A 14,969-nucleotide genomic window follows, 5' to 3' on the forward strand; every position below is an offset into this window, starting at 1 on the left:
AAATCAGTAGATGCACGTACAATTAGATCAGAGTGATATCAAATTTTGAGCAGAGTTGAAAAACGCAGAAAAGTTTGTCACCCGTATACGATGGATTACTCAGAGATGTAGTATCTCGTGAACTGGAGTTGATGTTGGACTGAGAATCATTAGTCTGAGCACTCGGTCAGTGCTGTTCTTCAACTTTATGGTACGAGCATTTTTTGGATCCATTATACACTACTTTGATATTCATACTTACTTTTACACAGAAGTTTCTTGACTGAAATTTCCTGCCTGGTTATCAGGAAAACTTGAATTAGCAGGAAATTACAAAGTTCTTGGAAAGAACGTTAAAGACGGCTCCCTTAAATTTCCTTTGATTGAACGAACATGCCAGAGGCAGTCAGTTCGACTCTGTTTTTACCGCAAATGCGCTTTCTTGGTCTTTTTTCGGATAGTGATAAGGAGATTGTAAATTTATTATGCTTCGCTCGATGGTAATAAAATTGAAAACCCAAGCCAGCAATAATTCTTGTCACGTTGCGGAATTAATATAGTTGTTGCGGCACATTCATGGGAGCAATCAGTTCTCAGAACCATGTCAAGCTGTGCCAGTTGCGCATTGTAGAGTTTGCGCTCGTATATTAAACCTTGTGGGTAAACAGCCAATTTATAGGAAAGCAATTTAATCTCGAATCCAATTCAGACTTGTGCGCAAATCGATGCCAGTAGAACAAGTTAATGCATTTGCAAATCATTTCGAATATTGTGACAACAGACCAGCCTATCCGATATTTTCCAAGAATGAACTACCCGCATAAGAATATATTCATCTTCATCCCCGCGTGTCTACGATAAGGTATGTCTCACAGTCCTATAAACTAATATGTCAAGCTGTAAAAGACGATACATCGTCTAATCTTGCATTTCAATGGTACGGGGGCAGTATGAAATCTCTTTTCGATCTCACCGAAAATAATCATTCCATCAAAAGCGTAATAAAGTGGTTTTCGATAACGAACAAATAACGTATTTTCACTCACACGCAAGACTCCATACTGGGATTGAAGTTGTAGTTTGTACATAGTACGCAGTGAAGAACAGCATCCGACAATTTCCGTCCTCGAATATTTCCCTTCACATCTGTTGAACACCGTCGACCGCTGTGCAAATAATATCGCCCGTTGTCAACCAGATGGTCTTAACCGTTTCCACGAAAATTTATACATCATAAACCCCATCAAGGGAAATCAGGCGGGACAGAATTTGTGCTGACGAGTACACGGCATATGAGGTATCACATTTCGTGGACGCTTCTACGCACCAAAATTAATCACATTACGGTGACGAGCGTATATTCAAATTCCCATTGGTCAACTTTATGATAAAATTTTTGTTTGAACGTCTTTTACACGACGGGTGAATCAATATGCTGACATGGGAATTTTTGCCAATGAGATGTTTCTTGTACTAACTGGGGTTATGACCCAATTCTAAAACAACTGATTCAGACCCGGCAATTTTATTTTAGAGAGTACAGGTTCTTGCGGCTTTCGTGGGTCAGATTGATGCTTGAATAACCACACGATCTCGCGAACCCAGCCGAACTAGGTTTACGTGCCTTTACGTTTTGATGCTGGTAATTCCACTTTACGACCAAGTTAACCCTGCATCTATACGTCGCCTATGAAAGGTGGGAATCACCTTGACAGGACGACACGTGCCTTATTGTTTGAAAACTAATTGACACTGCTCGTGACAGGTGTGTTCAAATATTACTTCATTTTCATTAGAAAGTTGACGAACAATTGAAGTACGTCATTATGCAAATGCTTCAGTATTCGTATAGTGTGTGTTGCTTTGACGTAAAAAAGCTCAAAGTTGAATTACAGAAAGATGACATTCAAACAAACGTGTACAAAAGAGTCAAGGATCTAGGTGATAGTTCTGAGAGAACGCTACATACTCTGACATAAGTGAAAAAAAGAAAAAAATCCGGCGACTGTCGATAGTCTGCTATTGATTTTACTGCGTAAACTCGTCATTTCCACGATCGCCAGCGATAACCATGACCTGGCGTCGGCTAATGATACCTTATTTGTCACATGAACCGAATGAATATACCATATACCATTGGTTACATACTGAATTTTTGAAAGCTTCGACAACTTAGGAACATGTTCGTAAAAATCACATCCTGTCAAACGAGAACCGACCTTTGGTTGATGATTTGTAATTCTAGAATCGCGAATGGTATGGTTACCTCGTCTTACGAACTATTCGACGTCTTCCAATTCGCTTTGTCTTGTTCGTGTAGAGAAGAAAAAATCAGCACGTAATTCTATAGACTACGTGCTCAGCATCCCAAAAGACTTGGCCGTCGAGAAGGATGTAAAAAAGGACTTAGATATTCAGTAGACCAAGCAGGCTACAGAAAACATCATTTTTATTCAGGAATACGCTTTGCTGTAACCTTTCCGAACGTTTACAGTCCGCTTAGTGTAACAACCAACACCGTGTTAAACTCGAGAAATTAGATAAGGACTGAATCATTCTCCAAAAATTCTTCGCAATGCGTATATTTTGATAATTCGAGATGTTCCCGCCAGTAACACATTTTCGTTGTGGCACACGATCACTTCAGGATCTATAGTTTTGCACCTTAAGGTTTTCGAGATAATGGCATGAATCCTGTGTTGAATCTTCGACGTCACGTCTGAGCCTTTAGTAAAACAATTTCAGACTTCCTCCAGTAAGATTACATGTTTCATGTCAGTATTCTGCTTCTCCTTGGTAACGAAGAGGTATACGCGAAAACCTTGCGGAATCAGGGATGCCTTGAGAATTATTCTGCGAACAAAATAATCATTAATGTTGCGAATAAGGGAACAAAATTTCACTGCTTGGATTAACTAAGTGATGTCATATACTAGCTACGTTTTTTCCTATCCTCGCTGCCAATCAGCAGGACAAAAACCTGAGACGGTTTCCATTCCCCTGGCTCGTTTATACGGTGTCCAACAATTATTATTAATAGGCTTACGACATCATTGTTGCGTTCGTATAGTAATAAAGTCGCACTCATTGCCAGTTATGCATTTGCGTCACAATAGTTTCATACACAAGAACATTCATGTAGAACTAGTTTTGCGTAATATTCTGTTGAACATGTTGCTTGGCCGAGTTGCCAAGACGAGTGTGGTTTTAATCGCATCTTGATTACTTTTCAGGTCGGCTCTCTGAAAGGCTACTACCTCTTCTCGCACAAACACGTCCACAAACGGTCGGTGGCAACAAGCGATCCTCATCATGAAGCACTAAAAAATGAGCCGCAGGTGAGTAAACGTTTTTAGACATATCGGTTATCTAAACGATTGAGAAACAAGCTTGAAAAAAATCGGAATTCTATTTCAACTGCGATATTACAATGGTAAGAGAACAGTTACTTTATATATAAACGATTTCATTGAATGCGAATCCGCTTTTGTAAGATGATTATAAGCTACATTAGTGGTAAACTCATTTTAATTAATGAATACGTAGATGTTTGCAAATATGAAACACTTGATTGATATAACAATAGAAGTACTCTCTTTATATCAGTTTTTGCGGTATGCGGAAAGGTGCGGTAAAATAGGAAACAGTAGATTGACGTTATTGAAAGAATCCTGACCTTTGGGATCAAATGAGAATGGTTGAAGGAAGGAATTTTGGAGTTACTCTTACAGAAACAACCCCTCAACTATGGCGCAAAATCGTACCCTGCATTTTTTACTTATAGCAATTTAGCATTATCTATGCGTTAGGGGGTACCAATTCACCCGTAAGGATATCTCACGTTTTCCCAGCTTAAAAGTATATTTCCACCTATATTTAGATTGGACGAAGTCAACTACTGCGACATAAGCCTAAAAACTGGTGCTGCAGAACTCGTTTAGAGACGAACCCAGTGTAACCATTCGCAAGAAAGCCCAGCAAAGCTATTAAGGAATTACGCAAAGGCTTGGTGTTTCAGGTACATTGGGTTCAGCAACAGCATGAAAGAAAAAGAAAGAAGCGAGACTTCAGCGGACCCTCGTTCAGTTTTAGCGACTATCCAACGTTTTCTGATGACTACAACCCCAGGCAAAAACAACAGTATCATCAGCAAAAAAATCGCGGGGTTGCTTTTCAAAGCCTTTTCACAGATCCACTTTTCAAAGAGCAGTGGTACTTGGTTAGTATCATGAATGATCGACGCGTTTTCACCCACTTTAAATGAGTGCCGTTCACCCGATTAATCTATACGAAGCACTTTTACCTACTTGGTATACCTCAGCATAAAAATTTCTCCATCGACTGTCCGTTAACTACCGTAACCGAAAGCTCTTAATGCATGCTTGAATATTAGAAATTTTGAGCCTATTTCGTCTCTCATTACTAAAGCAAGGGATCAATAACTGAGCCAATATCCAGTTCTGTACTGATTCCTAGAACGGCGGAGCCAAGGATGGCTACGATATGAACATCGGACCAGCATGGCAGAAAGGATACACTGGTAAAGGCGTCGTTGTCTCAATCCTTGACGATGGTATTCAGACGAATCATCCTGATCTCGCTTATAACTACGATCACGAGGCTAGCATAGACATAAACGATAACGACGATGATCCTATGCCAAGAGACAATGGTGACAACAAACACGGCACCAGATGTGCTGGAGAGGTTGCTGCTATAGCTTTCAATAATTACTGCGGTGTCGGTGTTGCCTACAACTCTAGCATTGGAGGTAACTTCATAAATGTGTCCAAATGTTCTTATCGCGTCAATACTAATTATTTTGACGAATTATTGGAAGCTTATACGAAATTTTACTACTCGAGGTGTTCGAATGCTGGACGGACCTGTTAATGACGCCGTGGAAGCCAGAGCATTGGGGTTGAACCCCGAGCACATTGACATCTACAGCGCATCCTGGGGGCCCGAAGATGATGGTAAAACAGTCGATGGCCCGGGACCATTGGCCAGACGTGCCTTCATCTATGGCGTCACCAGCGTGAGTTTACTGATTTCATTTCTTGTCGGCAAATGAATGTACCAGCTACAGTCAGAGCTGACCACTGTTACTCTCCGTTTCAGGGTCGCAGGGGAAAGGGTTCGATCTTCGTATGGGCGTCGGGTAACGGTGGACGTCATACGGACTCTTGCAACTGCGACGGTTACACGAACAGCATTTTTACATTGTCGATATCAAGCGCCACGCAAGGTGGTTACAAACCGTGGTACCTTGAGGAGTGTAGCTCGACGCTGGCGTCAACTTACTCTTCCGGTACACCCGGAAACGACAAGAGCGTAGCGACTGTAGACATGGACGCGAAACTTCGTCCTGATCACATATGCACGGTTGAACATACGGGTACTTCAGCATCCGCTCCCCTAGCCGCGGGTATCGCGGCTCTGGCTCTGGAAGCCAACCCTAGCCTGACATGGCGGGACATGCAGTACCTCGTGGTACTTTCATCGAGGTCTGGACCCCTCGAAAAAGAACCGGGCTGGATTTTGAACGGCGTTAAAAGAAAAGTATCTCACAAATTTGGATACGGCCTAATGGACGCCGGGGCCATGGTCAGCCTTGCCGAGCAATGGACAAATGTGCCACCGCAACATATATGCAAGTCGCAGGAAATCAACGAAGAAAGATCGATCGATCCCACCCCAGGATACACGCTCAATGTTCACATGGATGTCAGTGGGTGTGCGGGTACTTTGAACGAAGTTCGCTTCCTTGAACACGTTCAGTGCAAGGTACGACTATCTCTTCTTCATTTCTTCTCCGTTATGGAATTACCAATGGACACTGAAATTTCGTTCACCTTAGGTGTCGCTGAGATTTTTCCCTCGCGGTAATTTGCGGCTACTTTTAACCTCCCCAATGGGCACTACGTCCACTCTACTTTTTGAAAGACCCAGAGACGTTCTCAGCTCAAACTTCGACGACTGGCCTTTCCTCAGCGTTCATTTCTGGGGCGAAAAGGCTGACGGACGCTGGACCCTACAGATCATTAACGCCGGTAATCGCCACGTCAACACCCCAGGCAAGTCACGCATACTGTAGTTACGAACATTTTTACTGCACATAGTTTTTATATACTTTGTGCACTTCTTTTTTTTTTTTTTTTATGAATTTTTCATTCCATGGCCTTGTTGTTTTGTTCTGCAGCATTTCACTGAGCAACAAAAGTTCAGATCTAGCGTATCAAGCTGTTTGATTCTTCAAGATATTCTTGACCAAGTTTTCTATCGTCAATATATTTCGGCAAACATTATTTCATACATTACTCAAGGAGAGAAACAGTTTAACAACCGGCTTGTTGAATAAAATTGAGTAAAACTTGAAGGTCACTCAGTAGTTTACGAGACATCTTATTTTGTTGCACAGTGTCATTGTTCCACGTTTCTTTCATTTGTACTTCACTGAGCTTTTTCACTTTTGTAGGTTCGACCATATGGTGTTATCATCGCATGACTTGTTTCAAGTTGGATACGTTTATGACAGTTTTGATCGAGTACTTGTTTCGTTTCATCTTTCAGCTATGTCATCCTGCGTATGCATGCCGGGCGACCGAACCTTGCCTGAAGCCATATATGATCTAAAATTTTAATTTTGTCGTCTTTGTCCGTCTTGGCTTCCGTATCAATCGCAATATACCCACCTTTTGAATTAGGGCATTTAACGATGTTACAGGAATACTGAAGAAATGGCAGCTTATCTTTTACGGAACGGCTACCAACCCGATTAGGATTCGGACGCAGCAGTTTAATCCGGTACAAGCGAACCCCTCAATACTATCCCCCTTCTCACAAACCCACCTGCCCCAGGGCTTCTACAATTCCGACTTCTTTGGCGTATCTGCGTTTCAGACCTACCAGGGTGCCTTCACAGGATCTGCTTCGAATGTTCAGGAGTCCGTGGCTAGCCTCGATGGCTCTGCTGCGTCAATACTGACTAACCAATTGCCAAATGATGTCGCGTCAAACAGTGATCGCTTTGTAAATCAAAGATGCGATCCACAGTGTGACTCGCAGGGTTGCTACGGTGATGGGCCGACGCATTGCATTGCATGCAAAAACTACAGACTTGATAAGTGAGTTGAAATTCTCTAGGCCCATCCTTCCTCCCAACCCTGATACCACTCTCGGGCGTGCTTTGATCGCCCGATTTGTCAACCTCTTTACAATTGCTCTTGACTCCCTCATTGAAAAGTTCTGCGAATCGTGCCGTTTCAGCACCTGCGTTAGTCGATGCCCTCCAAGGAGCTTTCCAAATCAGGGCGGACTTTGCTGGCCCTGTCACGAAAGCTGTGAAAACTGCGCCGGCGCGGGACAGGACTCTTGTCTTTCCTGTGCTCCGGCTCATCTTCTGGTCACGGATCTTGCTGTCTGCCTGCAACAGTGCCCCGAGGGATATTATGAGAGTAGGTTTGAAAGGGATCAAAATCGGTCAACTCGTGGAAAGTGTTTTTTCGAGTTCTTCATTTAGTTTGGGTTAAATCTTTCATAAATTCTCAAACCGGTAAACCTCGTTAGCACGCTCAACTTTAACCTTGCACTTACACTTTCCATAGCGTCAAAATTTTTAATTAAAAATTCATACTATAATGGAATGCAGCCAGATCAGCATAATTGTCATTAAAACACAATACCGAACCTCAGATTTAGAAAACGGAACGTGCATACCATGCGAGGCAAACTGTGCTAGCTGCCAAAATCGTTCGGATCATTGCACTGCGTGCGAACACCACTTAGTCTTGCACGAAAACACGTGCTACGCTGCCTGTCCTAAAAACACGTACGAAACGATGGATTATAACTGCGAAGCCTGTCATGTATCCTGTGAAACTTGCAATGGCACCGGTGAAACTCAGTGCATCGGTTGTCGGCCTGGACTCTATTTTTCCGAAGGTAAACTTTCAAATATTCATTTCGTTTTTGTAGTCAAATTATTCACCTCACTTTTACTTCAACAACTTGTTAGGGTCCCAGTTAGTAGTTGCAGCATCTTTCTAACTATAAGATCAATTTTCACACCGATAGGTACGTGCCTGGCTTCTTGTCCAACGGGATTTAGCCCTGATAAGAAAAGGCGAGAGTGTGTTCAGTGTCCCACGGGATGTTTGACGTGCACATCCTCCAGTTGCACCACTTGCATCCGTGACTGGAACTTGAACGCCAACAGTTTCTGCGCCCCAGCGAGTCGTACGCGGTGCGACAGTACTGAATATTACGAAAACGGACGGTGCAAGAGATGCCACTCGACATGCGAGACTTGCGCCGGACCCACCCGTGACTCCTGCGTCTCCTGCCAAGAGGCACTGCTTCTGCAGGGTCAAAAATGTGTCGCTCAATGCGAGGACGGTTACTATTCCGTCGCCCAGCCAGCTGGCAAACCTCTTTGTCTACCCTGCCTTCATACATGCAGGACCTGCACGTCCAGATTGAACTGTACCACTTGCAATGATGGACTTCAGCTGCAGAGTGGCGAGTGTAGATCTTCCTGTGCTGACGGGTGAGTCGCGAAATGAATTAACCTCACGCACCATATGTCGCGGACACTAATTTGATAAGGCCTTAAGACAATCTACAATATTGCTTTTATGAGTGAGGAATTAGCATAATATTGCTTTTACAGATATTACAGCGATCGTGGACAATGCGCAAAGTGTCACATGTCCTGCAGGACTTGTTCTGGACCCAGGAGAGATCAGTGTGTAACCTGTCCGAGAGGCTGGCAATTGGCTGCAGGAGAATGTCATCCGGAATGTCCCGAAGGATTCTTCAGGACCAGCTTTGGATGTCAGAAGTGTCATCATTACTGCAAAACATGTAGAGGTGATAAAATATGAGATCATTATCTAGTCCATTACTCACGGGGAACCTATATTCGTTTGGACTTTTAACGTCATTCTAATGTCAAATTGGTTTCAGCCGAAGGGCCGCTAGGGTGTACCTCGTGTCCTGCTCACTCAATGCTGGATGGGGGCCTTTGCATAGAATGTCTCAGTAGCCAATATTACGACTCGGTGACGCAACTCTGCAAAAGCTGTGACTCAAGCTGTCAGAGATGTACGGGACCGGGAAAGTTTAGTTGCTTGTCATGCGCTGCTCCGTTGCACATCGACAAACTGAACAATCAATGCGTCCCTTGCTGTCCAGCTGGTATCAATAATGCCGAGGATCAAGACTGTTGTATATGTAATCCAGCAACGGGTGGGTTAAACTTATGCTTGAGTCTGATAGTGAGATGTTTGATGAACCTCAACATTATTTTGTATCTCACTTACCATGTCAACATTTCCTGATCCAGGTGGTTGCCGGAATAGCTCTCCAGCTGGAAAGCGGACAGTTTCCCGAGACGGAGGTCAGGGGGTTTCAGATAGCTTTGGCAGAACCGAGGATTCTGCATCATTAGCTGTAACAGCAGCCACTGCGTTTGCAGTTGCTATTTGCGTTGCCTCAATCGCTTTGTTTGCCGCGATATTTGTCGCTCTTCAGGTTAGTCATGATTTTCTACGAATTTAGGCTTCTTGAACTAATCGTAAAATCAGAGAAGCTGTGTATGTAAAATTCATTCCATGATTATGTAACGTGAAAATCAAGCACATTTGTAATCACGAGAAAACCTAATCAGCCCTGCCTATGACACTTAATATGCAATATTAATTATGCATAATATTAGACTTATACTTGTCTGTTGCATGTATAGGCCATATCTAGGAGAAGAGAGTCGACTCTCGGCTACACAAAATTGGCCGTGCAGGTGGAACCTATGGATGAAATGGACGCGGATGATACAACTCAGCTAATGACCTAAGCTCGAATTTCGTCGCACCCACTAGAAGACAACACTCCTAGATGACTTTCAAAGTTGAGATCTGCCCAGTGTGTGACGAGATGCATATAGTGATATAGGATTGATAGTAATTCAGGACACATGCAAGCGCACCTTGAAAATCGTTGTCCGCAAGTGACCAGAAGTATTTTGACTTACTGATCGTCATTTGTATATAACTCAGTTTAACCGATTGTCTTGATCTGAATGTCAGAAATATTATCAAACTGTATGTAAATGTGTCGTGTGCGACTAGTGGACGATTAGGAGTATACGTACAGTTAATCTATACATATTGGATTGAAAAAGTCGGTGCGTTTCGTTCGTTTCTACAGTGTGAACTTATCAAAACTCACGCTATAGTAGAAAAAAATATTGTAAAGTGCCTGATTAGTGATATCCTTTCTTTTTTAAATCTGCTTAGCCGTAACATTTTTTCTAGAAAGAGTTTCAAGACTAGTTCCCAATTTATAACAACTCATCGTTACATGTACAAGAATCTCGTAGTGAACGTGAGATGGAATTCTAAATACTGTAGTAGCCGGAGCATACCTTCTTTTTTCAACTTTATGAATGGATAACTCAAGTTCCCTTTTCGTCATTTTATTGTAAAAAAATGTATCAGAATTGATTTACACATTGAATCATTTTTATACAATATACAAGTCTGAAAATTTCTCCAGAACTATAAATCTCTCCATTACCTATATCGCAGTCATTAGCAATGGTGATAAACTATCTATTATCGGCGTATGTTTAAAAAATATAAGGGAAACAAATGCTAATCGAAGAGGAACAAACGCTTTAGAAACAGCGTAGTATTTATCCTTGGGGACATTCTTGTAAATTCATTACGAACCATCAGATTGAAAAAATAGACGTTACCCTGTGTATTTTTACGACCCAGTTACGCGATGTGATTCCAATAATATCCCATGATTCATCTCAATTCATTTTCTAATAATTTGTTATCATTTAATTGTGTACGTATTTTGTTTAATATTTGTCTTTCTCTGTTGTTCTATTTTCAACCTATATTTGTTTCATATGATTAATTTTCCGTAGTTTCGCATTCCTTGTAAGGGGAATAACAAACAATTCTATTGTAATCTACTATTCTTAATCTATAACGCATGATGTGAATATTCGATTTTTCATCATGATTTGATATTTTATTATTATTACTATTATTATTATTGTACTTTTATGATGAACACAATTATGAAAATATAAATGAATTATATTGGAAAACAGTTTCATTTATTACTTAATCTTAAAACGCAGATATTTACACTTGATTGATCATCAGAATCGATTTGTATGATCCTGTCTCGACTAATTCGACCCCCAAGAAATGCAGACAACGTACCAAACAGAGCGTGGAACCATCAGCACATGTAAAACGAAAGAAATCTCATTTTGTGACTGTATCTTTAATGCGTTGCTTGCGGCGTATTGGGGCTGCACCTAATCGATTTCTCTTGCAAAATTACGTCGGAATAATGCATGAAAGAATTTATTCCAGCACTTTTCAAAATCGCGAAAATTTTCGCCAAAAATGCAAAGGGTTAGCCTTACCGTTGACTGAACAATATAAAGACAGTTGCCCTAATGGGCTTTGGTGTAACAGCCGAAAATCGTCGTGCGCTTGCGCTCCCTGAGATGTTCCAATGATAGAGTTGAGAACTTATTGCAGAACATCAGAGGGTTCCGGATTTCGACATGCTGCTGGCTGCATTCACCTACCCAGTAACACTGTCTTCGCAATGGTAAGCCCAAGCCAGTACTTAGCCTGTGTGTACTTACCGAGTTGTCGGCGATACAAGAAATTAATGAGAATAAATTTCTTCAAACATTCGTAGAAAAACAGTGATTTAATTAAAATATAGGTACCCGAGAGAAGAATGTATGCTTAAATCATGGATAATAGTAGATCAGATGTAATAACGAAGCAGAGACCAAAGAGTATACATGTATATTCGGTCCATGTACGATATTCATAAATATGATCTATTTACGATTAATACGTGATGCATTCTAAAACTTTTATAATTTTCCAGGAGACGAACTAGATTACCTACAACAATGCGTCTATAATATGAAAATAGAAGAATTGTTCATTTCGAAATGGGATTCTATTCGACACGCGCTCGATGTATTCCATAACATTAGTATTCATAATTATTCCAACAACTTTTCATTTGCTCTCTCGATCTTGAATTTTCATAGGCATAGAATCGAAACGCTGTTTTAGCTGGTCGCAAGTGAAGTATCTGCGTTGGGTGGAGGCGCAGAATTTATTTTTCGAAAAGTATTCGGATGGAAGAAAATTCAGAGTAACTGTAATACATCACGGACGCGCTAATTTTGAACGAGATGAAATGGATGCTTCGTATATGAGACAGTATTTAACGCTGCGTAGTGATTTAAAGACCTAAATAGGTGATAGGGAGAGAAAAAACGAAGCTTCTTAACACTTCGAGTGTATTTTAACACACATTTGAAAGATACGAGCAAAATTTTTCATCGTCCAACTGTCGCAGAACGGCAGCGTTATCAGCTGACCCGTTAACTGAAGGATATATCTTCAGTCAACGGCTGACCATCGAAGGGCCTGGCCGCTTGAGTCTGGAATCGGCAGGACAGATAAAGTGTGTATTTCTTGTATGAAATGTGAACACTAAAATCATTATACATCATATCATATCATCATACATCATACATCATACATCGTACATCATACATCATACATCATCATACCTAGTATTACAGTTCGAAACCAAAGTTTGAATTTTCGGATGTTCGGAAAGTGACGTCACCAATCTAAAATCGGCCAGCCGAGTTCCTCAGTCTGGTAACAACCGCGCAGTAGAGCGGACGGTTGAGAGTCGCGCTCCGCAAACTTCGAGTACCGGGTTCTCAACCTCCCGGATCCCGCGCTTCGGGTCCGCTACGTATTTCGAGCACCGGGTTCTCAACCTCCCGGATCCCGCGCTTCGGGTCCGCTACGCGGTGAAACTCGACTTCCAGGCTAAGCGCTCCGTGGTTCCTGGTTCATGTTTACAATAAATTATTTCAATTCGTTTTTCGCGCAACCCCAAATTCGGTAGCTGTCAGTCCGCTAATAAAATTTCTCGACTTCCAGGATAAGCGCTCCGTGGTTCCTGGTTCATGTTTACAATAAATTATTTCAATTCGTTTTTCGCGCAACCCCAAATTCGGTACCTGTCAGTCCGCTAATAAAATTTCTCGACTTCCAGGATAAGCGCTCCGTGGTTCCTGATTCACGTTTACAATAAATTATTTCAATTCGTTTTCCGCGCAACCCCAAATTCGGTAGCTGTCAGTCCGCTAATAAAATTTCTCGACTTCCAGGATAAGCGCTCCGTGGTTCCTGATTCACGTTTACAATAAATTATTTCAATTCGTTTTCCGCGCAACCCCAAATTCGGTAGCTGTCAGTCCGCTAATAAAATTTCTCGACTTCCAGGATAAGCGCTCCGTGGTTCCTGATTCACGTTTACAATAAATTATTTCAATTCGTTTTCCGCGCAACCCCAAATTCGGTAGCTGTCAGTCCGCTAATAAAATTTCTCGACTTCCAGGATAAGCGCTCCGTGGTTCCTGATTCACGTTTACAATAAATTATTTCAATTCGTTTTCCGCGCAACCCCAAATTCGGTAGCTGTCAGTCCGCTAATAAAATTTCTCGACTTCCAGGATAAGCGCTCCGTGGTTCCTGATTCACGTTTACAATAAATTATTTCAATTCGTTTTCCGCGCAACCCCAAATTCGGTAGCTGTCAGTCCGCTAATAAAATTTCTCGACTTCCAGGATAAGCGCTCCGTGGTTCCTGATTCACGTTTACAATAAATTATTTCAATTCGTTTTCCGCGCAACCCCAAATTCGGTAGCTGTCAGTCCGCTAATAAAATTTCTCGACTTCCAGGATAAGCGCTCCGTGGTTCCTGATTCACGTTTACAATAAATTATTTCAATTCGTTTTCCGCGCAACCCCAAATTGGGTAGCTGTCAGTCCGCTAATAAAATTTCTCGACTTCCAGGACAAGCGCTCCGTGGTTCCTGATTCACGTTTACAATAAATTATTTCAATTCGTTTTCCGCGCAACCCCAAATTCGGTACCTGTCAGTCCGCTAATAAAATTTCTCGACTTCCAGGATAAGCGCTCCGTGGTTCCTGATTCACGTTTACAATAAATTATTTCAATTCGTTTTCCGCGCAACCCCAAATTCGGTAGCTGTCAGTCCGCTAATAAAATTTCTCGACTTCCAGGACAAGCGCTCCGTGGTTCCTGATTCACGTTTACAATAAATTATTTCAATTCGTTTTCCGCGCAACCCCAAATTCGGTACCTGTCAGTCCGCTAATAAAATTTCTATAACTTTACAATCTTCTTATAATCTTTTTGGTAAAATATATCGATAAAAAAATTATATTCAATCTTACACGGTATTTTTGATTTGTTCTCACGCTGAAAATATTTATTAGCATTCGAGGTATAACCTGAGGTGGTTGAAGGTGGTCGGAGGTGGACGAGGAGGAGGACGAGGAGGACGAGGATTTGTGCTGGGTGAGTAAAACACTTTTATAATATTTGATGGCAATTGTAATTATATTTCATCTGAAATATTACAAACTTGTCACGTTTACAATAAATTATTTCAATTCATTTTTCGTGCAAGCACATATTCAGTAGCTATGAATAATCTTATACAATTGATTATATTATTAATTAATTAATTAATATTCTTATAATATTTAATGGCAATTGTAATTATATTTCATCTGAAATATTACAAACTTGTCACGTTTACAATAAATTATTTCAATTCATTTTTCGTGCAAGCACATATTCAGTAGCTATGAATAATCTTATACAATTTATTACATTATTAATTAATTGATTAATTACATTAATCCTTACACAATATTTTTGATGTGTTCCTATACTAAAAATATTCATTACTATTCCAGGTATTACCCGAGGTGGTCGGAGGTGGACGAGGAGGAGGACGAGCTGGACGAGGAGGAGGACCAGGTGGACGAGGAGGAGGCGGGGTGGGTCGTGGGAGAGGACCTCTCCTCTCCTCAGAGGA

General features: G+C 41.4%; 1 protein-coding gene across 3 annotated transcripts in view; it reads left to right on the forward strand.

The window, feature by feature from the left end:
- Window positions 1-10,527, forward strand: part of LOC124306617 (furin-like protease 2) — a 60,314-nt gene extending 49,787 nt beyond the window's left edge. For 2 of the 3 annotated variants that reach the window (XM_046767423.1, XM_046767422.1), the window contains exons 3-16: window positions 3,213-3,317; window positions 3,998-4,198; window positions 4,456-4,750; window positions 4,845-5,017; window positions 5,101-5,766; window positions 5,840-6,056; window positions 6,707-7,106; window positions 7,249-7,436; window positions 7,675-7,923; window positions 8,056-8,527; window positions 8,651-8,850; window positions 8,947-9,228; window positions 9,326-9,513; window positions 9,725-10,527. In XM_046767423.1, coding sequence (XP_046623379.1) covers window positions 3,213-3,317; window positions 3,998-4,198; window positions 4,456-4,750; window positions 4,845-5,017; window positions 5,101-5,766; window positions 5,840-6,056; window positions 6,707-7,106; window positions 7,249-7,436; window positions 7,675-7,923; window positions 8,056-8,527; window positions 8,651-8,850; window positions 8,947-9,228; window positions 9,326-9,513; window positions 9,725-9,832 — 3,744 coding nt within the window. In that variant the 3' untranslated portion in view covers window positions 9,833-10,527. The remainder of the gene's footprint in view (window positions 1-3,212; window positions 3,318-3,997; window positions 4,199-4,455; window positions 4,751-4,844; window positions 5,018-5,100; window positions 5,767-5,839; window positions 6,057-6,706; window positions 7,107-7,248; window positions 7,437-7,674; window positions 7,924-8,055; window positions 8,528-8,650; window positions 8,851-8,946; window positions 9,229-9,325; window positions 9,514-9,724) is intronic. The other variant, XM_046767424.1, reaches the window with a different exon arrangement.
- The last annotated feature ends 4,442 nt before the right edge of the window (window positions 10,528-14,969 follow it).

The sequence above is a fragment of the Neodiprion virginianus genome, chromosome 6, assembly GCF_021901495.1.
Source record: "Neodiprion virginianus isolate iyNeoVirg1 chromosome 6, iyNeoVirg1.1, whole genome shotgun sequence".
In the NCBI taxonomy this organism is placed as follows: domain Eukaryota; kingdom Metazoa; phylum Arthropoda; class Insecta; order Hymenoptera; family Diprionidae; genus Neodiprion; species Neodiprion virginianus.